The 26,040-nt window shown below is 39.2% G+C and overlaps 1 protein-coding gene across 1 annotated transcript in view; it reads left to right on the plus strand.

The window, feature by feature from the left end:
- Phex (phosphate regulating endopeptidase homolog X-linked) overlaps positions 1-26,040 on the plus strand; it is a 200,041-nt gene that overhangs the window by 84,922 nt on the left and 89,079 nt on the right. Inside the window, exon 12 of the mRNA XM_010607134.3 lies at positions 4,145-4,246. Coding sequence (XP_010605436.1) covers positions 4,145-4,246 — 102 coding nt within the window. The remainder of the gene's footprint in view (positions 1-4,144; positions 4,247-26,040) is intronic.

A 26,040-nucleotide genomic window follows, 5' to 3' on the forward strand; every position in this document is an offset into this window, starting at 1 on the left:
GAAAAACCACATCTTCTTTATCCAGTCTCCAACTGATGGGCAAATGGGCTGTTTCCAAGTTTTAGCTATTACAAACTGTGCCATTATAAACATAGGTGCACATATATCACTGTGATATGATTCTTTTAATTCTTTTGGAAAGATACCCAGCAGAGGGATGGCTGGGTCAAATGGGACCTCTAATCCTAGTTATTTAAGGTATCTCCATATTTATTTCTACAGTGATTGCACCAGTCCGCACTCCCACCAATGGAGAAGGGTTCCTTTCTCCCCACAACCCTGCCAACATTTGTTATTGTGTGATTTCTTGATAGCAGCCATTCTTTGTGGGGTGAGGTGGAATCTCAGTGTTGTTTTCATCTGCATCTCTCGAATGACCAGTGATGTGGAACATTTTTTCATATATTTACTTGATGCTCTTCTTACCTCTTTGAGAAATGTCTCTTCATTTTAGATGTCCATTTTTGAATCGCGTCTTTATATTTTGGGGGGCTGATTATTTTGAGTTCTTTATATATTCTAGATAATAGTCCTTTGAGGAGTAGCTGGTAAAAATATTTTCCCACATTGTAGGTTGTCTCTTAGTTCTGTTGATGGTTGTTTTTTTTTGCAGTGCAGAAGCTTTTTAATAAGATGAGATCCCCGTTGTTGATTCTTTGTGCTAGTTCCAGTGCTACTGAGGATTTGTTCATAAAGTCTTTTCCTATGCCAATGTCTTCAAGAGTTCTGCCTAACTTATCTTCCAGCTAATCTAGTGACTCTTTTTTAATATTTAGATCTTTAATCTACTTGGATTTTAGTTTAGTGCATGGTGAAAGATAAGGGTCTAGTTTTAATCTTTGGCAGGTTGAGATCCAGTTTTTCCAACACCATGTATTAAAGAGACTATCTTGCCTCCAGTGAGGATGGTGGGCTCCTTTGTCAAAGATGAGATAGCTGAGTACATCTGGAGTTGTTTTTGTATCTTCCAGTCTGTTCCACTGATCCTCAGGTCTGTTTTTTTGCCAGTACCATGCTGTTTTTATCACAGTGGCTTTGTAGTATACTTTCAAATTGGGAATTGCTATACCCACTGCCATGTGTCTGTTGCCTAGGATGGCTTTTGCTATTCTAGATCTCTTATGGTTGCAAATGAGTTTTTGGATTCTTTTTCTAGTTCTGTGAAATATAGTGTTGGAATTTCAATCTGGATTGCATTGAATCTGTATAGCAGTTTTGGTAGTATGGCCATTTTCACTATGTTGATTCTTCCTACCCAGGAGCAGGGGATATCTTTTTATTTTCTTATATCCTGTTTGATCTCTTTTTTCAGAGTGTTGTAGTTTTCAGTGTAGATGTCTTTTGCTTCATTTATTAGATTGATTCCTAGATATTTCATTTTTTTGGATGCTATTGTGAAAGGAATTGTTTCCCTAATTTCTCTCTCAGTGAGTCTGTTACTTGTGTACAAGAAGGCTATTGATTTTTGAGTGTTGACCTTGTATTCAGCTACTCTGCTAAAAGTGTCAATTAAGTCTAGAAGTCTTTTGGTGGTTTTCTTTGGGTCTTCAATGTAGAGTATCATATCATCAGCAAATAATGACAGTTTAACTTCTTCCTTTCCTATCTTTATTGCTTTAATTTCTTTCTCTTGTCTAATTGCTGTGGCTAATGTTTCCAGAACTATATTGTAGAGGAGTGGTGATAGTGGGCTTCCTTGACTTGTTCCTCATTCTAATATGAAGGTTTTGAGATTTTGGCCATTTAATATGATGTTGGCTGTTGGTTTTCCATAGATAGCCTTTATTAAATTGAGATATAGAACATCTATTCCAATTTTCTGCAGTGTTTTTATCATGAATGGGAGTTGAATTTTGTTGAATGCTTTTCTACATCCATTGAGATGATCATATGGTTTTTGTCCTTGACTCTGTTAATATAATGTATTACATTTATCAATTTACATATGTTGAACCATCCTTGCATCCCTGGAATAAATCCAACTTGTTCAGTATGTATGATCTTCTTGATGAACCTCAGTATTCTGTTTGCCAGTATCTTATTAAGGATTTTTGCATCTATATTCATTTTCACAGCCTCCTTTAGTGGATTTTCTGTTTAAAATGGTGACTTCTGCGTCTTTCATTTGGTCCCCTACTACTTCCCTGGCATTTTTCTCAGATTTATGCAGGACACCTCTTCTACTTCTAGAAGCTCTGAACTCACTGTTGTCATTTTAGCTCTGTGGTTAGGGCCTGGCTCTAACGTAGACTAGCTCTATGAGCTTGGATATACCAGAAACTCTCAGGGTACTTATTTTTTTTTCAGCGTTAATTGAGTTTATTGGTACATTTTAGGGATACAGTACAGTTACATTCATTGTTGGGATCTTGTACCTGTACATGACAAGTCTTGATTCTCATTTTTTCCCCTTACCCCTGCCCTCCCTTCACCCCCTCCTCCCCTCCCCATCTACAAACACTTTATTTCCATCTTTTCATTATCTCACATTTTTTCTTTTCTCAGGGTACTTATTTGTACAATAGATTGTTTTCCCTAGACCAATGGGCCGCAATCCTGGCTGCATATCAGAATCACCTGGGGAGTGATCAAAACTCCCAATGCTTAGGCTGAGCCTTAGAACAATGACACACCATCCTCATGTCTAGGCCTCGGGCTTTTAACTTTTACGTTGTTTTTTTTGGTCAGTTTTGAAAGCTCTCACAAAGACCCCAATGTGCAGATACATTTGAGTACCACTGACTTAATAATTTTTAAAACAACTTTTTTCTTCTATCATTTCCTGTTTTTATCATGCCCCAAACCCAAATTGAGGTTCTCATCTTTTAATGTTTTTTACTAAGTTGGGAAGAAATAGCTGTGAAGCTCCCCCCACCCCCTTCCATCTGCTGTTTGTTCTTATTTACATACGATGGAACCCAGCCTACTGATTTGCAGCTCTAGTTCCCTTACAACTGTTATTGAACTGAAAACATAGCAGAAAACTTATTAAACAGAACAAAATCATTTTGAGCTTTGTGCTGACAATTCCTTATAGAACAAAGGAAGCATTTAGATTTTTATCCTTCTATAAGCAATGTTTAATTGCATATTTAAATTTAATTCTTCAGCCAGACCCAAGCTTGTATTCTTTCTTGGGTATCCCATTAAGGAAACCAAAGCATCTCTGCAGCAGGATGGGATTTCCAGAGAGGGGTACCCATACCCACAGACAGTGGGGCCTCCTCAGTGTTGTGAGTGGGTTTTGAAGTTAAGCATCATTGTCTCTTTTCCTCAATCCTCTCTATTGGCAGCAAAGCCAGGGTAAACCTGTCCTCAACATGGATAAGGCCTCACTCTTTAAACACTAGGATACGAATGGGCCTTTGAAAGGATGTTCTTTCTGTAGCGGTTCCTTTTGGAACTGCCATTCTAGATTATAAACAACAAGCTTTACTGAGCTGCAAGGGAGTAGAGAGGAGCCGAAGAAGATGATACAGAAGAGTCAAGTATTTGGTGTAATCACTGCCACTTACTTGGAAAAGATTTGGAGTCTCAACATAAATCTAATTAATGTTGGCAAAGTGCCCTTTGGGATGCTGCCTCTCCCTGCCTGTTTCTCTGCTGACAGTATGTCTCTCAACTATTACTTAGCTTTCTTCTACAGTCCTTGTTTGAAATACACAGCGCATACCTTTGCTTGTCTCTCTCCAGTCCTTGTTTGTTTGTTTTGTTTTTTGGCACCTGGGATCGAACTCAGGGCCTTGTATTTGTGAGGCAGATGTGGTGCCACTGAGCCAAATCCCTGGCCCTCTCAAGTCCTTGTTAAAGTAATGAATTTGGTTACTACTTTGATAAAGAAAGGCTAATTTAGTAGTCATGGACAGATGAAATATTCATTAGTCGTGAGCTATAGTAAATTCCTTTCTCCATGTAATCCTTTCAAAATTAAGCCAACAGGTTATTCCCATGGGAGGAAAAAAATGGTTGGTTATCATTTCGTGGTGGAGAAAGTGTGTTAGCAGAACAAGGAGTCAGACTGAAAGAACCTCTTGTTCATAATGTTAAGCATACCGAACTATTTCTCATTCAAGCTGATTCTGGTTCAGAAAACCCCATCTGAGGTTTTTTACTTTGCTGATGTCTCTTTGGGTATTTCTTGTAGATGGAGGAATTGATTGAGGGTGTTCGCTGGGCCTTTATTGACATGCTGGAGAAAGAAAATGAGTGGATGGATGCAGGGACAAAAAGGAAAGCCAAAGAAAAGGTAAGGATTCCTTTTGATAAAAAATACAACTTTTGATTTAATGGTTTTGCATGCTTGACATTGACCATATAGTTGATTTTTATATTTACTGAGCTATTGGCTCTGAATGGACAGTAATTTAGGTGTGTGTTTTGGATGAATACATAGATTTCATCACTAGGAAGTAGGAGAAAAGAAGAATGGACCTTTTCTTTCTCTGACTGCATTTTCAAATGTGATATAATTCAGACTTTCCTTCTCTCCTAATTTCTGTCTGTAAGAGCCACATGGCTTTCTGCCTGCTGAATTCTGCCATAAGCCATCATTGGATATGGCAGAATGCAGAGCAGTGGGGAGCTGTGAGGAGCAGCTGGCAGAAGAGCCATCAAGATGCAATGAGAAGAAAAACCCATATTGACTATGTGTCCTTCTCCTCCATGCATGACATCCGGAGGTAAATCCTCTAGTATAATCAAGCAGATCTGCTCATTTTGCACCAGTGATCTAGAGAGCACACTTACAAACTGCAAACTAGTGGGAGACCATTGTGTAGGAATCAAAAACATTTCCTGATAGAAGTGGACACTTGCTTGGCCTTGTAAAATTTTCAAACACTACCTGTCAAGATAAGGGAGTAAATGAGGAAATTATTAACTGCTGCGTTGTTTAGAATGCAGCATATCTTGAATTCCAGGTACTCTTATGGAGCTGGAGCTTAGATGGGTAGGGTGCATCTGCTACCCTTTGCGTGGATGCCATTCTGCAGCTGGGAGATTCTGAAATTAAGAGCATTTCTGCTTTTAGAGAGGTCTTTTGAAACCTCCCTGATCATGAATGTGTTAATTACTTTTCTCTCATTGCTAAGACAAAATACATGGAAGTCAAAGTTATAGGGGAATGCATTTATTTGGCTTACAGTTTGTAGAGGTTTCAGTCCATAGTTGGCTGCCTCCAAGGTAGGGATGGCAAAAAAGCATAGAGAGGAAAAACAACCTGATGTGCACAAGGCTGCAAAGGTAACAAGAGAGGGAGAGCTTTACTGTCTCTCTTGCCTCTTTTATCCCATCCACTCTACCTGGATTAGAGCAGTGCTAAACCACTCCCGCATGTGTAGTGGTTTCATAATAAAGATGGCCTGAATCCCAGCATCACACACTCCACCTTCAGCTATCTCTCACTGCATTAGGCTTTGGGGGAATATCCAGACCCAATCCATAACAATAACAATCACCTGGCTCGCTTGGGCATCCTGTAACTTTCTGGGCCCCTCCACAGCCAGGTGTGCTTTAGTGATCACTGGTGAACATTTGTGATTTTAGTCTTCCATGTGATTGCTACCATTAGAGGGCCTAGGGAACTCTGTGCAGTCATACTGACTCAACCTCGGCATATTTTCCAAATTTTCTAGGTTTTTTTTGGTGGTACTAGGGGATGGAACCCAGGGCCTCACACATGCTAGGAAAGTTCTCTATCACTGAGCCACATCCCTAGACCTGAGCACAAACATTTGTGCTACATTATCAAGAAACAAAGAGAGGGCAATACTCTGGGAATGCCTTGTTGAAACCTGAATGTGCGAAAGTCTAACAAGGACATTCTCTAGAGCCTTACTACCCCAGAGATGGATAAACCTTCCCAGAGATATTTGTCAGTAGACCTGAAAAGGCTGTTCAGTGTTTGTACTGAAGAAAGGACTTGGGTGGTGAGTGGAGGCAGGAATGTTGAAGGAAGACAAAGGATATGTTTCTTTCTCCTAAGTTCTGTCAAAACTGTCATTAGTCATGTAAGGCAGGAACTGATAAAGACAGGAGCACTCTGGCTGTGTGGATGGGACAGTAGATGAAACTTTTGGTACCAACATATGGTATTGTTTTTTGAAGGCTTCATTTATTTGCTGAGCTAGTTTGTAGTATCTGGAATAGAATGCGGCTCACCCTGGGCAATTGAGCCCTCAGCATGTTAGCAGCACGTTATCTGAGCTTGACTTCTCATGGACTGAGGAGTACATTTATGAATTAGTGCCAGACCAATGGTGTTGAGGGTGGATGGATTGTGAGGGTTTGTGTGTATGTTATGAATGAATGGATACTGCAGAGATGTTCTGGGAAGTGTAGCCTTTTCTTTTTGAAGTAGGGTTTGAGATTGTCTCGGGGAGATTTTCCAGGTTGCTTTAGGGAGTGGATGCCTCACAATTGGGCCTTCTGGGTACAAGGCTCAAGGGTCCTTCTTGAAGAATTATTCTCAATCCTTCTCTTATTAGACATGTTTCTGTTGCTCTCTGATTTACTCTGCAGTCTTGTATTTTATTTCAATGAGAGCTGTCAGCTTTTCTTTTAAAAGTACGCTTTGAACACTCTGTTTTCTTTGAGGTGAGTTCAATCTTCCAGAAACTCCACTAGTTCCTTGACAGGCACAAATATCAAAGGCAATTGTCCTATTGGATCTCACCAGGTTCCCCAAGTATATCTTGTCTTTTTTTTGGTACCGGGGATTGAACTCGGGTCCTTGTGCTTGCAAGGCAGGCCACCGAACCGCTGAGCTAAATCCCCGGCCCAGTATATCTTGTCTTTTAAGAGTTCAGAGCAGTTCTTTTAATGAAAGACGAGAAAGAGAATGTTGTCTAAGGATTTTCAGCAGTCCTTGGAGGCGGGTACCTCCCTGGACCCAGGAGGATGAAGATTCTTTTTTATCCAAATTAAATTAACTTGCAGTTCTGGGAATGACCTCTGGGCGGAGCTCATAGTACTCACAAAGAACACAGTAAGCTGAAGGCTTTTATGCAGCTTTCTACTCTGGGGCTGTTTTTGAAAAATTACATTTTTTTCTTGCCCTTTTTCTCTGCTGCCCTCAATTTGATTGTCTTTTAATAGTCAACAAGAAAGGAGAGTCTCTGCTAAATAATTCCTTGAATCTGGGATGGAAATCTCCATCTGTCTTAGGGCTTTGTCTTTCTGATATGGAGTAGTCCCTGCATTAAGAAAGGATTTGCCTACATTTGAAGTGGAGGTGAATAATTTGCCTTCTCTTCCTGGTATGACTTGGCACTGTTCTTTGGGCATGTGTTGTATGCAGTATATCACCCAGGCAGAAGATTTCTCATCAATAATAGTGCCCACACTGGGCCAATGCTGAGTCACTTGGCAACCCATTGGGAAAGCTGAAAAAATGTTCTGATTTGCAAGGGGCTGACGCTTTTCTTTCCCTCACCATGAAGCCCAGGATGGTGGCTAATTAAAGCGCTTCCTAAATGAAAGGTGTCGACCTCAGTTTTCTGCAGTATCTGCCCTCCTGAACCTAGTGGTCCAGCTACTCACTGGCAGTGGTCTGAGGCCTAACCCTTGGCTTCCATGGCAGTGACCCTATCTCCAAATGGAAGTGTGTGGAGGTGGCTTCGTCGTGCTCTTTGCTAGGGGTGATCACTGTAAAAGATAAATGAGGATGTCTCTGCTTCCGCAAAGGGTAAATCTGTTATCTCTGTCTCCTTGCCTTTTCCTGCTCCTCTCTTAAGTGGTCACAAGTGCTTTTGTGTTGTGAAACCTGTAGTATAGGTTGTGAGTGAAAGTTTAGTATTATGAAATAACTACTGATTTTTGTTTAGGTTTCTGTGTCCCCTGCAAGCATGTGATCTTATAGGAAGAAACAGCGAAGGATGGGAGGCCTGTTCTTTTTCTGGTTATCATAGTCATTGAATGAATAAAAGTGCATGATGTGGGGGGGGTCCTGGAGGAGTCACCATTTTCAGAAAGGAGAAGAGGCTTTCAAGGTCACAGTGTAATGACTCTGAGGCCAGACAGAGAGGAACTGAGTGTTGCCTTTGGCCACCTTGGCCAGCTCTGGTTCAGATCAGGAGAAGCCGCTTCCATCCCCAGATGAGTTCAGTTATGTAGTCCAAAGACGGAATCCTGAAATGCTTGTCTGTGGTCTTTGCCCTTGGAATCTAAGCTTATCAGGCCACATCTAGAGAAAAGTACCAGGATGAAACTTAGCGGGAGGAAGTGTCCTGGGATGGCTGTGAGGGAGTAGCCTTAGCCTTGCCACAGCGGGTGCAGAGAAGTGGGCTGTGTTCTCAGCTCCACAGGCAAGCGACTCCCACACATCAGTTTTGAGTCAAGTGGGAGGAGTTCTCTTGCAAAGGGCAAAACAGAAGTATAGCTTACCTTTTTGTCTTTGTCTCTAAGCTCTGCCAGTCTTAGGCTTGAATTTTCCCCAGGCTTGCAGTCTGTACCCACCAGTCAGTGCCCTGCCTGCATCCAGAGCTGAGCCAGATGATTCCTAAGGGTTGGCTCCAGGCCAGCCACAGCAGCCCCTGGGAACTTGTTGAGGTGCAGATCCTTATCAACACCTACTCGCCCCCCCTTTAAGCTGTTGGTGTGGGGCTCAGCTCTCCTGGTAATTCTGATGCATTATAAAGCTTGGGAACCACTGTCCCTGTACTCAGCCCATCTGTCTGACTTCAGACTGCAGGCTCCTGCATTTTGCCACAGGGCTTTCTCTTCCAGTGGGGCTGCCTTAGCGGCCCTCAGCCAAAAGTTCTGAGAGTTGGTACACAGATGTCCTGGCTCCCTCATCCGCTTGGCAAGATGCCCTTTACTGACTTCTTCCCTTTCTCCTTGCACTTTCCAAGCCCCTCTCAAATGAACTGCATGTACTTGAATACTTGTCTCTGGATTTGCTTCTAAAGGGTTCCCCAACCAGCACACAGCCTCTGGGTTCTGCTGTCTTCCTATGCTTCCTTTCCTTTAAGGAGACATTGCATTTCATTGCATCTGGATGTTAGCACAATTTCAACTGCAAACTCAATGCTACAAGCATTTCCAGCACACTGGCAACATGCCAGAGGCAAGGCCACGAGTGCAGATTCGGATTGGGGAATGATTAGCATGTCCTTCTTCTGCAGGGTCCTTTACACTCCTAAGGTGGCACAGGAGTGCCATAGATGCAGTGTCATGGGTGCAGGGTGGGTGGGAGAAGGTTGAATGTTGGAGATGCAAAGTGGTCCTGAGAATCCAGGGGGTGAAGCTTCCAAGGAGCCCAAACATGCTGCCTGGGACCACCTTGCTCAGGGAGTGCCTACCCTGTCCCTTCCTCTCTTCCTCTGTCCTGTCCCCAGGCCATATCATGTTCCATGTACTTGTAGCCTAAGGGCAAGACCTCCTCTGGGCTCTTAACTTGGTAATCTAAACAACTTTGCAACTGTGCATCCAGCAGACCATTTTCCCTTGATACCTCCATTCCTGCTGTATGGCGTGCCAGGGTTCATTTTAAATTGACTTGTAGAAGGAGGTGAGGGGCTTTTGTCAAAGCGTTTCCTTTGTATCTGTATTACAGATTCCAGGATGTTTGCATAATACTCTGCTCCCTGCATCCACTCCAGTGTGTGCCAGGGATGCTGAGGGCCAAAACAGCCTCTAATTTGCTTGCCCGCTCTAGCTCCTTCCTCTTTTCTGGCCCCTATGTGACATTATGCTGAGTTTGTGCTTACTTTCTTGCTCCATGTCTCTCACAGTCTCTGTCTCAGATACATACAGGCCAAGGGAGTGGCCTTCACATCTGTTTCGCCTCTTCCACAGGAAGTACAGAATAGAGGTTAGGCGTACAGACTAGAGAAAGGCTGCCTCGGTTTGAAGCCAGCTTCTACACCTCATTAGCTGCGTTGACCCTTTGGAAATTGCTTCACTTCTCTCACCTTCAGTTTTCATATCTGGAAAATGGGGTGATCATTACCTTCTCAGAGGTTTGCCATTCTAAAGCAAATAGAAGAATGCTTGGAGCATGAGAAAGGCTCTCCACAGTGTCAGTGGCTTTTACCAAACTGTTGTCCTGTGGCAGCAAGAGGACTTATGCTGCACTGGCTGGTAGAAGGAGGGATGTGAGTTCACTTTGTGTATTTGGGCCATTGAGCTTTCCTGTGGCTTAGGAAGGTGAATACTCTAGGGTCCCAGAGTCCCATTCACTTGTCAGATGTTCCACCTCCCAATATGGCTCCCCACCCTCCTGCAGGGGGCATAATAGCAGCTCCTGCAGAGAGGTGATTGTTTTCTTCCAGTGGAGTTTACATTTTCTGCTTTTGAGCGAATTCACCTCTATGTACTATTAAAAAATGTATTTTAAACACAAAAGCAAATATCTGACGAAAGTAGGAGTTTTGATGCATGTATTGTTCAGAGGCATATTCCATCTGATATCTTATTGGAGTGAGTTTAATAGTATTTCCATGTTCCAGTACCTCATGTAAATGTTGCTGTTGGGAACGCTTTAGGTCATTCATTCTCACTTTTGTGTGTAGGTAAGCAGCACCAGGAGGGCTTCTTGAAGCACAAATTGCTGGCCTCACCTTATTTTGGCATTACTGACACAGTGGGTCTGAGATGGAGCCCACAGTTTGCTTTGTTTTGTTTTGTTTTGTTTAGTTTTTTGTGACATGAGGGATAGAATGCAGCAGGGGGCCTTGAATATGCTAGGCAGATGCTCTACCACTGAGCTATACCCACAGCCTGGGTGTTTGCTTTTTTGACAAGGCTTTAGTTGCTGCTGATGCTGCTTGTGGGAGGCCAGCACCATGAGAACACTAAATGATTACAGATGAAAAATTCCATGACTCCAAGGCTCTGTTAAAAGAACTGGCTAACATCTATTGAGTGATTGCTTTATCTTACTTATGTGCGTCCTCATTTACCATCTCTCATAGGGAAGGCCCTGAGTGAGTACAGAACACTCAGAACCCAACCAGGCCACCTAATCTGCAGTTGCTCCATTTGCCAAAAAGCCCTTCTGGATAGAGAGCTAATGGTTCTTTCTTGGTGACTTCTGCCTCTGACTCCCCGTCTGACCTCAGGAACTATGCAGAATAAGATTTCCACATAAAGGCACTTATTGATTAGTAATTAATTTGTGAAGATTTTTCAGTGTTTTTTTTTTTGTTTGTTGGTTTGTTTCACATGAAACATCTCTAACGTTCCTCATGTAAAATGAGCACATACTATATGCCAGGCTAGCTAGATGTTCTGAACACTTCACAAAGATTAACTACCTCCATACCATAATACCCAGGAGGGAGGTACAGTCATTTTTTTTTACAGATGAAGAAACAAGCACAGAGAGGCAGCAAGCACACTTGCCCCAGATCATGCAGCTAGTAGTTGGAAGAGATGAGACTCCATCCCTGGCAGGCTGGTTTCATAGTCCTTTATCCAGCATGCCAGTGGGTCTCAAATTGTCCTCAGATCAATGGCTTTGCTATCATCTAGTAGCTAGCTAGAAATGCAGATCCTTGGCTTCAAAGGGTGAGAACCAGTGTTCTATGTTGGGTTCTGATGCCTCATCCTGCTGGCTGCTTTGCACTTTTCAACATATTTTTTTTTTTGAAGCTCACTTTCAAAGCAAAACATAGTGTTCTAGGTATAGTCCAACCCATCCAGTACAACGGGAATATTATTGTTACCTTTGTTTTGCATACAAATTATATTAAGAAATCTGAAGTTGATATTATGACTGTCTTTCCCCCTCAGCCATGCATATCATTATTGGCTCATAACAAGTTTACAGTCAGTTAATTTCTAGGTATTTTTTTCTTCCTTTAATCTCACAGGAACTGTTGTTAAGCCCTGTTGCTCTAGTTCTAAAACTGATATTAAAAAAAAAAACCTTTGTCCCCAAATGTCACATTTATTCTTATTAAAATATATTTAGTTGTTTTTGTTCATGGCTCTGGCTTTAAAAAATATTGATGGATCCTCTTCATGTTTATTGTTTTTGTTATAAAATGTATGATCATTACAGGAAATCTGGAAAATAAAGTACAGAAGTAGAAAGAAAAAATCATTGCTAATTCTATCACTGAAATATAACCACTGCTAACATTTTGTTGTATTACTTTGATTTCCCCCTATACATAGGCTTTAAAAGGCATTCTTGAATAATGCTGTGTGTGTTAATTTGATTCCTTATTTTTGCTCATAACATTTATATTGAGTTTCTCCTATTTAATATTCTTTATAAAATAATATTATTTTTTTTTTTTTTTTTTTTTGGTACTGGGGATTGAACTCGGGTCCTTGTGCTTGCAGGGCAGGCCACCGAACCGCTGAGCTAAATCCCTGGCCCTATTACATGTTCTTTTAATAGCTGGCCAGAAGATCACTTAAACATTTTTCCATAATTGGGTATCTTCTATAGTTGTTGCTCTGATAAGCATGTTTGCACAATGCTTTTCCACAAATTTTATAAATAATTCCTTAGAATGACAACTCAGATGGCCCTTTAAAATCATGTCTGTCACCCAGTGTATCGACTACTCTTTCCACTTCTGTATCAATTATGATTGGATACGTTTGCCTTTGTTTTTGTTTTTGTTTTTTTTCTTTTCTGGATTATTAATGGGCACACTCACAAATGGAACCAGGATCATCTTGTTTTCTCAGCCTTTGGAGACTCCCAAATTCATCCACAGAACAAAAATATCCCTAGAGAAACTGCTCTGTGGCAGGTCTCTTGTTGGGCGATAATTCATTAATCAATAGATTTTTCAGTTTGGTTTTTCTGCTTTGGGAAAACTCTGTGGAATTGTTGTCCTCATTCTCCATTTTGCCCAGATGGAGATCTTGAGATATTTAACAATGCTTTGACACTAGGCACTTACACTCTATTTAGCATATCCTCATATTCTATTAAAGCAGAAACCTGAGGAAAGAACAAATTTTCTTGGTGTTCCCCTCCTTTCTTAGGCCATGTGATACCCTAAATGCAGATGATGTTGTTCTGTGGGGTACAGTCAGCCTTTCAGACAACCAAACCCAAAGTCTTTCCAGTCTTTTTTGAACTTTTTGTAGTTGTGTCATGTTTGTTTATAACTGAAAAGCCGTGCTTCACTGATCACTGAATTGAAGTGACTACTCCAAGGGAAGAACTATGCCTGGCTGTGTAAAAAAAACCATTCTTAGAACCTAACATGGATGGACGTGGTATTCTATTCTTTGGCTACTGGGCAGATCTTAGTAAGAATCATGGCTCCAGAAAACACTAGCTATGGGGCCCGGAAGATGTGCCTCAGTTTTCATTACCCATAATATGGGAATGAATATATTACCATTTTTACTGAGTTGTTCTGGAGAATTTAACAAGTAATGTATACACAATAGCTAGTAGAGACTAAATTCTTGGTAATTAGTAAGATGGCATGTTCATATTTTCCAAGTTTTCTCTTATTTCCTCCTCACCAAATAATGTAATGAATGCTTCCTTGCTGTCTCCTAAGATTGGAATGAAAAAAAGTTATCTCAATTACAATTTTCTTTGAGGAGGAAGCACAAAATAAGAATTTTATGAACGTTGATTCTGTTTATTATTTTCAAAGCATTTTAAATCAAAGTTTTGGAGATGTACACAAAACTGTTTATAATAAATCAATATATTCCCATCGCCTAGACTAAACAGGCTATTCAGATTTTGTGTATTTTGCATCCTCACCTGTTTTTATGCTTGAGAACTGTCTTAGTTACTTTTCTTGTTGCTGAGACAAAATACTGAACACCTAAAGTGAAAGGAGGAAAGTTTTATTTCAGCTCACAGTTTGTAGAGTTTTCAGTCTGTAGCTGGCTGTCTTCAAGGCAGGGTGGCATGGCAGAGGGCATCATAGAGGAGAAAACAGTCCATAATAAGTAGGCAGGAGACAGCAAAGCAACAAGCAGCAGCAGCACCGCTGCCACCTCTGCCTGATCCTCCCTTTTATCCCTTCTAGGCTACCTGCCTTTTGCAAAGTGCAAACCACACCCAGGGTGGGCCTTCCCATTACACATATTGGGAACTATGCTAAACCAATCAGTGGACTAATTTAGTAACCACACACCTTTAATCCCAACATTGCACACTCAGATCAGCCACCTCTGAAAAGCCCCACTTATGACTGCATGAGGCTTTGGGAGATGTCTAGATATGAGCCATAACAAGAATGTTGAAGTTAATTCCTTCTGTGACAGTATAGATATCATTTTACTATAAATATTTCATTATGTACCTCCAACTTTTGAAAACTAACCACAATTCTATTAATATACTCAACAATATTATTAATAATTCCTCATTGATTAGTATCTGTTCTGTGCAGTTTTCTATAATTACCTCAATTAAAATCCCAAAGATAGTCTATAATTATCTTTTCAAAGAGTTGGTTCAAGTCAGTGTCCAAAGTCTATATACTGGGTTGATAGATGCGTCTTTTAAATTTTATGAGTATGCCCCCCAATGCTTATAAATTGTTTGTTCAATAAATTGAGTTATTTGGTGTTATTTTCAAGTCTTATTTTGGCTGACTATATCCTAATGTTATCATTTATTTATTTGTTCATTTATTTATTTATTTATTTATTCGATACTGGGTATTGAACTCGGGTCCTTGCTCTTGCAAGGCAGGTGGTGGCACCACTGAGCTAAATCCCCGGCTCTAACGTTATCTTTTAACATGTTCTTTTCTACTTTTCATTTTGTGTAAATTGGTCATTCAATCTAGAGCTTTGATTAGATTGAGGTTCCATTTTCTTGGCGCAAAGACTTAAGTAATGCTGTATGCTTCCTGTTTCTACCAACAGGCACAGGATGCCAGGTTGTCCCACTTCCAGTTTCAAGGATGGTTCATGAGTTCATGAATTATCATCCTGATCCTTTTATTTTTAACTTCCCCACTAGCCCTTCACCAGATATTATGGTCCTCCTTATTGACTATACATTAGAATCATCTGGGGAGTTTTAAAATGTTCTGTTGCCCAGGCCACATCCCGGATCAAGTGCATCAGGATCTCTGGGAATGGGACAAAGGCATCAATATTTTCTAAAGTTACTTGGGCGATAATCTGTGCAGCAGGATTGGAGACCACTGACTTGTTTAGTGATAATATACATAGATACACAATTCTGCTTAAATGGGTGATTTTTAGATTCTGTCACCGTTTCTACCTTTATTAGTGGGAATCTTTCTACAAAAAGTATTTTCCCTCATTAGCCACTGGATTACATTGATAGATGGTTTATACAGGAAAGGCAGCATAAATATCTATCTTTCTCCTTATTAATTTTTAGAAGTTGGTGCTCTGGATCCTCCAGAGGTATCAAAGCAATTTTTTCAGTGTCATTGTAAACTCGGAGATTTTTATGTATTTGATATGCTTAAATTTATTATAATTATTAGTCTTTTTGAAGTTAAAATTGTTTCATCTTGGCCAACTTGTGATTCTTCCTCTAGGGAATTTTAACATGATCCCAGTTGTTTTTGACAATGTCTTTGCTTTCTGTCATGATAAGATATCCTCTTTAATGTTTGGTTTCCATTTAGTCTCAAACCATTTTGAAAAGTTTATAAATCATTGTCTTAATTCTTCCACCAATGAGCAATATATTGATTTTTTTGGTAGAGAGGGGAAGGCCCTTACTAATTTTAAATACAGAGCTTCAGTAATAAACACATTTACAAAAATATCTGTTAGAGGTTAATGTGAATTCTCTTTTTTAAAGAGGTACTATCTCATAACAGTGGACATACATGTAATGGTTTTTAAAACTCCTGTAATGTTGCATTCTCTTTTTTTGCAATGTTCTAGTCTTAATATTGACCATCAAGAATATATATAAGGATATAATGTCAAAAATTAATAAAAATAATGATGTGTGAAACGAGACTACGTTAAAAGATGAAACTTGGAATAGTAAATGCTTTAAACTTTTAACGGTATCAGATAAGCAAGCAGTAATAGTTCAAATGTATCATGAAAGAGCTCAATTTTTAAACTGTGTACTAGGGATTATTTTTGGTTTGAGGAACTGTTTGCTTGTAGGACTTTGTAAGTGACTGGGAAAATTTCAGAAGCTCAAATTAGAGTATTGCTTTTTAAGAATTATGGAGAATATTTATTACTTTTATCTGTGGGATGGGCAGGGGAGGTTTAATGTCTGTCTTTTCTTGGTCCAAATTAAGATTGAGTATGTTAGGAATTCATTTACAAATGCACATTTAGTTTGGATTACTAAAAAGAATCAGTTTTGATTTTTAATTTCATAGGAAGTAGTCCATTAGGAATATTTGAGTTCTCTGTGTAGATTTTGTGACACTCCTTCCCTTCAGTCCAGGATGAAACTAATAGCCATGATGTGTGTGCTTATCTGCTATATCTGGGGTTGTGTCTGCTGCTGTCAGCTGCTCCCTTGTTATCTTACTGCTGGTCCCGCTCAGTCAGTTGTACAGGAATATCAGTTCCATTAATAACCCGAGGGCTGGACAGGCAGATAGTGCAAAATGGGTGAAGAGAGAAATTGCATTTAACCAAGTGCTCTGAGTTGTCATTTTCTAGATGCTAGTATAGCTGGGTAAAGGCAGGCTGAGAGCATGACAACAAATCTATTTCTAACAGAACTCACATGTAAACTGGAGAAACAGCATGATACTAAGAGAAGAAAAAGTCAAAGAACCTAGGGAAAAGGTTAAGATTTGCAGTTGGAAAGGCCAGAGAAAGCAGTTCTAGGATGAGATAATATGAAAAAAGTATTCTGATACTAATGATCAGGATGGCACTGATTATATTGCAAAATTGATTTCATTTTAACTTTAAATATCATCATCCTTGGTATTTCCAATTAATATTTCTTTTTATAAAAATAGATTTTATAGAAGAATTGATTCATCATGGATTTTAGAGTTTTGTGCCAAGTTTGTTTTGGTCCTGGTTCAGTTGTTGGCCAAAGGAAGAGAGAAGACCTTAATTTTCTTCATGTAGGTAGAATGAATCAACTACTGCAGCATCTGTTTTGGTGATTTATTGGTATGTAACAAACAACCTCAAAATATCATGGCTTAGAAAAATTATTATTTCTGTGGGTTGGCTGAGCTCAGCTGGCTGACTCTTCTGTTGTTCTCACTTGAAGACTTTTGGATAGCTGCAGTCAGATGGTGGCTATTGCCAGACATCCAAATTGGCTACTCCACATATATCAGGCATTTCTGTGTTCCTCATGTAGCATTCTGCACAGGGTAGCTAAGGGATCACAGAAGGAAGAAGCAGAGGCTTCCATTTCCCTTAAGGCTTGAGCTCAAGTGTCTCAGAATATTTCTTGAGCTATATTCTCTTAGTGAAAGCCAGGAAGGAAATCCACCCTCACTCAAGGGAGTGAGAAATAGAGTCCATATCCTGGTATGAGGAACAGCAAGAGGATTCAGGGAAAGGAGAAGTTGTTGGCACCTTCTTTGGGAACTTCATACCTACAATCTGCATTCTTTGCCTCTCTCACCTATATTCAGTTTTTCCTTGATTACAACAGAGCATTTCGAACTATCCTTGTCTTCTCCCTTTAGTACCTGCCATTGAATGTCATTACAGTTTTTCACAAATTTTAATTTATTTGTATATTTGTGGAGTACAATTTGGTATTCTGATTTATATATACATTATAAAAGATTCAGTCAAGCTAATGATGAGAATGTTGTAAATTTATTATTTCAACAATATTGAAATATAGAATATATTATTATTAACTGTTGTCATTATGTATTGTACTGGATTACTAAAACTAACTCTTCTGCCCTAGTGGAACTTTTGTGCCTTTTAATCAACAGTTCCATTTTTCTCTATCTTTCTTTTTCCCCTCCCTTATACTCAGGTAATCACCTTTCTACTTTCTTTTTCTATGAGATTAACCTTTTAAGATTCTATGTATAAGCGAGATCATACAGTACATGGCTTTCTGTGCCTGTCTTATTTCACCCAGCATAATGTTATTGTTTTCTTTTTTGGCCAGTTAGATTATTTTTTATTATCAAATTAATTAATTAATTAATTTTCAAGACCAGTAGATATGTTGACACTCGGAACTGTTTGAGTAAACCTAATTATTGTTGAACTGTGCTACAGAAAGTAGTCTGCTTCAGGTATAAGAAATTCTTACTAGGATTTTTAAAAATTAATTTTATTTGTACATTTAAGGTATTCAATATAATGACATTCATCATTGGAAATTTGTACCTTTACATGATCCATCTTTGTTTTTTTTTAATCCCCATTTTCCTGCCCTCCCTTCAACCCCTCCACCCCTCCCTATTTACAAAGACTTTGTTTCCATTTTTTCTTTTTCTCATAGAGTACAGAACTGAACTAGATCATAAGGGACCTAACCCATCTAAGTAAGCAAATCACTTTTCCCAATTTTACACTTGAGTTCTTTACTAAATAAACTTAGTTTTTAGTATAGGCACCTTCTCCACTGACTTAGTGCGTTCTGTACTCCATGCTCTCAGCCTCGAAAAGGGCGAGGCGTTACCCTGTCCTTGCTGAGCTGAAGTAAGGCCTCTGTCTTTGGTACACTCTGGTGTTTCAAGCACTGACAGTCACAGTATAAGCTGATGAGGTCCTCCTTGCAGGGATTTGTAAGGATTATTACTAATAAGCCGAATGAACTTGTCTCAGAGCAGAGTGAAGCTGAGGACAGCAGTTAGACTGCGTCCTATAGAGCCACGGAACAGAGCCTGATGTTAGATTATAAAGCTAATTTAAAAATTTATGGAATAATTTGGCTTGTTCTTCCCAGCTTTTGAAAATGAAAGTTAAGATTTGGCAAGGTGATTTGTATAGATCTGTAATAAGTCATGTTCTAATGAGGTCCTGTGAGCTGTTCTAAAGTCATTTTTGATTTATACTAAAAATTATTCACACAAAGTAAGATATCAGAGTGAGCACTTTGGAAGTGAGAAAACTTATTAGAGTAGGAGCACACTTGACAGAGGAGAGTCTCATCTCCTTCCCACACCTTCACTAACCATTGTTGGTGATGAGAGTGTTTTTTCTCATAGTTAATTTGAATGGGACAATGTGGGCTGCCCATAATCTGATGAGGAGGAGTTGGATGCATCTAATAAGTTTCCAGCCCATTGTCACCTCAGACCCAGGCCAATATTATTTTTAAAAACTTTATGTAAAGGTATAAGATCCCAATGATAAATGTAACTGTATTGTTTGCTTTAAATGTACCAATAAACTTAACAGGAAAAAAATCAACAACAACAGCAAGAGCAACATGCCTCAAAAAACCTCCTCAGGTAGATGATTCCACCGAGCAGTTAAGTTGGTGAAGCATAGGCCTGTTGGACGAGAACTTCTCCAACTTGAAGATGCTCACCTGTCTCCTGGGGACCTGGATAAATAGAGCCCGAGAGTCTGCATTTCTATCAAGCTTCCCAATGAAGCTGATGCCATAGACCATGGACCACACTTTAAGTAGCAAGAATATAGAGCAGGGTCTACAAACTTGTAATGTCTAGGGCCAAATAGTAAATATTCTGGGCTTTTCAGGCCATGTGATTTCAGTAGCAGTTACTTAGATCTGCTGTGTAGCATGAAAGTGACCATAGATAATATGTCAACAAATGGTTGTGGTTGCAGGCCAGCGATCTCTACAAAACCAGGCAGCAGACCTGAATTTGACCCGCAGACTATGACTTGCAAACCTGGTCTAGATCCTTCCTTGTTTTAAGTATTTGACCAACAACTTGATTCATTCTTCTCTTGTTGGGTTGAATTTCAGGTAAGAAGTGGTTTTGAAAGAGGTTATTCCGTGGCTTTACTGAATGATAAATAATTGATGATGACATTTAGGTTGCTGTTTACAAACAGCCCATGTATCCCTTGGCTGTGGCTCATTGTTTGCCTTGAGTATAGGTGGCCTTTTGATTTCCCTCCCTAGACTGCCTTTTGAGAGGTAGATCAAAACAGAGCTAGGATTTGTTTCAAACTGTAGCCCATGGGCATCTCACAATAAATAATCAGATTTGACCTGTGGAGGCAGAGTGGCTTCAGGATCCATTTCCTTGATCTGTATCCCATCACTTCAGGAGTAGAGTCTGAGATGTTAAAGGCTGGTGGCATGGCTATCTGAGAGGTAAAGACCAGTGAGGCACCTGGAAACATACAGTGCACACTGAACTATGTCGTACTGTAGATGTGGCTGTTATGGTAGCTGAGAGTGAGATGTTGTTAGTATTCTTATGAGCCAATAATGCAGAGGACCCATATTTCGAGCCAAGGACTCAAAATTTAGAAGGCATTATGTTCCATCCTATGGAGTTCTGGGGTAAAGCGTGAGGTTCCTGATTTGCTGCTACTGGTACATTCCTGCATTCCTAATCTCAAACTCAGGCCTGTGTTTCAGAAAAAAATTTGAGTTTTATTGGTCAAAAAGTGAAATTAACTTTCACCCATCTTTTTTGACAGTGCTAGGATTTTTAAGCAAGAGGCATTATTCCTTTTTTGAAATTGGAGGATGAGGGGCTGGGGATTTAGCTCAGTGGCTCTGTTGCCTACCTCATAAGTGCAAGGACCTGAGTTCAATATAATAAAAAGAAATAAATGGGAGGATGAGGACCAAGGGTCCTTGGGCCAGGGGTGTTCATGTTAGACTCTATTTTTGTGGGTGGTATTTGCCAGTGGATTTGTCCCCTGAAAATTTTACCCTTCTCTCCCTGGGGTCTGATTCTGTGGATTGCCATCTTCCCTCTGCTGGTGAAAAAATTTCTTTCACTGCATTGACCGAGCTGCAAAATAAATGAACTGATATTTCCAGACTAGAAATAGCCCTGTTCTCTCTCCTTTCTGCCTTTGTTATTCTGGTACTTTCTTCTCTGTTTTGACCTCTTCTCCTGCCCATCTTTAATCTGCAAGAGGCTTTTGAAGTTTAGTCCCACTTGTGTCTAGAAGCAAAAACTCAATGGTATAATATTTTGGGATGAGGGATGGAGGACTTCTTACAAGTATACTAAAGCTCTGTCTGCATGTGTCTTGCCATCCTTCCAGCTGAACCATCGTTTGTTTTGGCATGTTAAATGTGGTAAATGATCTAGGGGTAATCTGCACCTTATACATGATCCAGTTCATTTGAATTTATAAAAATGAATATTTATAGGATAGAATTTAATCCTTCATCCCTCAAAAATAGTGGATATTTGGAAAACATGGACCTTGAAGTTAGATTAAGGCTAAATAAACCCGACCGAGAAGCTGGTTTTGGCCTTGTTGCCTGTGTGACTTGGGGTGAATTATTTCTGCGTCTCAGCTTATCAGCTGTGAAATGAGGTTGATCTCTTCTCATCTTGCACAGTAGACATTTAAATCCGGTGATTAAATGAAGCTCTCCACAGCGTATCTGATATGTGGTAGGGTATCAATGAAGAGCATTATATTTTATTATTAAAAATATTGATTTTTACTGTTTCTGTTTTTTGCTATGATCTTCTCTTTGAAGATGACCTTTTGAAGTTCATCCTATCCTCTTCATTCTATATTTCTTTTGAATCTTGTTATCCACATGTGCTCAATCATGAATTTAGTAAGGATAGGCATGCAGTCTATTAAACTGTATCTCTATTCCTGCTACATACAATGTGGGTGAATTTTACAGATGTACTATTGAGTAAAAAGACTACAAACCTTTTCTGGAGCTGAAGAACAGGAAAAATTGGGCTGAAGATGTAGTTTAGTGTGCTTTGCATGTGAAAGGCTCTAGGTTCAATCCCTAGTACTGGGTTAAGGCAAGCAAAATTAATCTATGGAAATAAGGGTCAGAGTAGTGACTATCTTAGGGATGAAGTGGTCATGTGGGTATTGCCTAAGTAAGGCTTCTAGGTTCTATAAAGTTTTAAAATCTTGTCTCAGAGCTATTAGCACAGGTATATGTGTATGTATAAAATGTCTTCGATTAGTATATGTATTTATGCACTTGTATATAACTGAATAAAGCAGAACCACTGAGCCAAATCCCCAGACCTTTTTTGGTTTTTTGAGACAGGGTCTCACTATGTAGTTGAGACTGACCTGGAACTCATTATGTAGCCCAGGGGGGTCTCAAACTCACAGCAATCCTCCTGCCTCAGCCTCCTGAGTGCTGGGATTACAGGCGTGCATATAATTTATTCTATTATTAAAAAACTGGTTGAATGTTTGCCAGTTTCAGAAAAGAGAGTAAACGAGGATGGGAGGACTTGCTTTTTGGAAGTTTGTATAGGGTGGCATGGCAAAGGGCACGAGGTGGGGGAGAGGGAGAAAAACCTCATTTTGTATGAGTTCATATTGCCTCCATCTTTCCTTTCCCACCTTCCCTTTGTCCTTTGGTCAATTCTACTTTGAAATGAAATCTGAAACTCTAATAGATGCTGCTGATACTTTTGCAGAAATTCTACCAGATGATGTTCAAATCTTGACTGTTCTGTGAAAAATGGAAAGACCAAACACATGCACAAATAAATGAAGGTTGAATCAATCCTTATAATTAAATAGAATATTACCCTGATATGACTGATTTTAGCTTTCAAACGAGATTGCACACTAATTTTTCAGTGATCTGTAATTGTATTAATGTAGGTTTTTAGATTCCTCAAAGTACTTAAAAATAGATTTTGCCAAGTTACTGAGAGAAAAAGGTTATTAGAACTTTTAGTCCAAGCATCTCTGAGATCTTGAAGTTTGCTTGTGTCATGACTTTCTAGTTGATTAATTTTTTGGCCTCTTATGATTCTGGGATTTAGGTGGCATTGGCTAAGAAATAGGGTTGAATTGCAAGTATCTGAGGCACACTTGAAGGTTGCTAGGAGGGAATATGGTGGCATTTTCTTTCTCCATAAAGTATTTCTAATGGCATAATAGTCATGATCATCAATGCAATCCCTATGGATCATTGATGGAATAGATGAGCCTTTTCATGATTAGATAATCCAGTGTCAGAGGATTTTTAGCAGTGGGCGCAGAAGTCTTGGCAAGTACTGCAATCTAGAGCAGAGAGTATTTGAGACTTGACTATGCATTTGGCATGGTTCTCACCCCACTGTGACCTTATATCCCCGGAGGATATTGGAAATGTCTGATGATTGTTTTGGTCCCAAACAGGAAAGAGGTGTTAGAAGTATTTAGTGGGTATTGGCTGGGGATGCTACTAAGCATCCTATAGTGCATAGGGCAACTTTTCATAAATAAGAATAATTAATCTATCAATGTCAATAGTCCCAAGGTGGAGAAATGATGTTTTAAGGTAAGGTTTGAAATGATACAAACTTCTGGGTCTCAACCCATAGACATTTTGATTCAGCAGGTCTATGGCAGTACCTCAAATATGTATTATTTACTAGTTTGTGTTTATATGTTTGTGTTACATAGTAATTACATTCTTCATCTTGGGGAATTTATTTACATCAATATCACATCTTCATCAATTTACTCCTTCTTGGCATATCCTTTTCTTTCTTCTTTTCCCCTAGATCTCCTTCCTATCTCCAGAATTTACTTTTCTATTTATTTTGTTCTTTCAATTATTTATATTCTGAGTCCTTCCCCCAAATAGCAAAAGCAATCCCAGGTGAGAAGAGCAAAGTGGGAGGGATCACAATCGTGTACTTGAAGTTGTGTTATAAAAGCTACAGTGATCAAGCAGTATGATACTAGCATAGAAATAGACATTAGGATTAATGGAGCAGAATAGAGGATGCAGAAACAACCCAAAGCACATTCAACTATTTGATCTTTGACAAAGAGGCTAAAAACATATATTGCAGGAAAGATAGCCTCTTTAATCAATGTTGCTGGGAAATCTGGCTATCTACATACAGAAGAGTGAATCCAGATCCTTATCTCTCACCATGTACTAAACTAAAATCAAAATGGACCAAAAAGCAGCATGTTGAAACAGAATCACTTAACCTACTGAATGGTAAAACTCTTGAAGTCATAGATGTAGGCAAGGACCTTCTGAATAGAACCCTGATTGCACATGAAATAATATTCAGAATCAACAAATAGGATCATATCACATTAAAAAGCTTTTATACAACAAAAGAAACATCCAACAGAATGAATAGATAACCTAGAGAATGGGAAAATTATTTTGCCAGCTACTCCTTAGACAGAGGACTCATATCTAGAATATATAAAGAATTTAAAGAATTAGACCTCCCCAAATAAAAGACCCCCCTCAAATTGGCAAGTGAAATTAATACATACTTTACAGAAGAAGAAATGCACATGGGCAATAAATACACTAAGAAATGCTCAAGGTTGCTGACCATTAGAGAAATACAAATTAAAGCACTGAGATTCCATCTTACCTCAGAAAGAATGACCATCATCAAGAAATCAAGTAACAAATGCTGGTAAGGCTGCAGGGGAAAAAAGAACTCTTTTTCATTGTTGGTGGGAGTGTAAACTAGTGCAACCATTATGGAAATCAACTTGGAAATTTCTCAAGAAAATGAAAACTAGAAATTCCATTTCACACAGCTATTGCCTTCCTATGTATTTTCCACCAAAGAGTTATTAAAGACATCATATTAAAGTGATATGTGCATACCCATGTTTTGTTTTTGTTTTTGTACTGGGGATCAAACTCGGGACTGTGCGCTTGCGAGGCAGACGGCAGAAACACTGAGCTAAATCCCAGGCCCTACCCATGTTTATAGTAGCACAATTCACGATAGCTAAATCTTGGAAGCAGTTGGTATGTCCATGAATATATGAATGGGTGTTATGGCTTATATCTAGATGTCCCCACAAAGCCTCATGCAGTCATAGGTGGGGCTGTTCAGAGGTGGCAAGATCTGGGGTGGTTGAATATGGATTAAGGGTTGGTGATGACTAAATTAGTACACAGATTTGTTTAGTATAACTTTTGGTGTGGATGATAGGAAGACTCAAACTGAGTATGGATGGCATCAACGGACAGGCTTGTAGCTTGAATGGAATAGAAGTGAAAGGGAGGCTCCATGCTACTGCTGTACTGCTTTTTGCCTGCCTTGCTATGGACTGTTTCTCCTCTGCTATACCACCCTGCCTTGGAGCCAGCTATGAGTTGAGAACTGAGCTAAAATAGACCTTTTTTCCTTTTAACTTGTGGGTGTTGGGTATTTTTTCCCAGTAATAATGTGTCTAAGACAATGGGGAAAGAAAATGTGATATTTACACACATTGGAGTATACTCTGCCATAACAAAAGATAAACTTGGAAAAAAAATATAAACGAGTCATTTGTAGGAAGATAGATGCACCTTGACACCATTATATTAAGTGAAATAAATCAGACATATAACCTTAAATATCACATGGTTATCTGAAAAAAATCCAAATTATAGATAAAGAGCAACATAAAAGATAATAGGAAGAAGGGTGATCTTTCTCAAATGGGAAGGAGATCAAGAGATGGAAGGAGAAAAGAGAGGGAAGGGAAAGGGGATGAAAGAGGAATTAAGATGTGTTATGCTCATGTACCAACTCCACACAAGAAATGTAAACATTATGTACTGCAAATATGTACTAGTGAACATTAAAAAAATATTTCGAGTCTCTCACATTACAGAAATCATGAAATATTTAACCTTTTGTGTCTGATTTATTTCACTTAGAGTTATAGTCTCAAGATTCATCCATTTTCTAGAAATGACTCAACGTCAGGACCACGTGCTTACCAGGCAGGTGCTGTGCTGCTGAGCTATATCCCCTCAATTTTCTACTTTTAATTGGGACTTTTATTTTTGGGAGTCTATTTTTTTTTTTTTTTTTTTTTTTTTTTTTGGTACCAGGGATTGATCTTGGGTCATTGCACTTGCAAGGCAAGCCACCAAACCGCTGAGCTAAATCCCTGGCCCGGGAGTCTTATTTTTTGAGATTTTAAATATATTCTAAATATTAGTCCTATTTTCAAGGACTAATAGGCAAAAAATGTTCCAGTTCTGTAGATTGTGTTTTGCCTCTGTTGATTGTTTCCTTTGCTGGGAAGAAGCTTTTTTTTTTTTTTTTTTTTTTTTTTTTTTTT

Source organism: Fukomys damarensis, unplaced genomic scaffold, assembly GCF_012274545.1.
Source record: "Fukomys damarensis isolate Sample0158 unplaced genomic scaffold, DMR_v1.0_HiC HiC_scaffold_39, whole genome shotgun sequence".
NCBI lineage: Eukaryota > Metazoa > Chordata > Mammalia > Rodentia > Bathyergidae > Fukomys > Fukomys damarensis.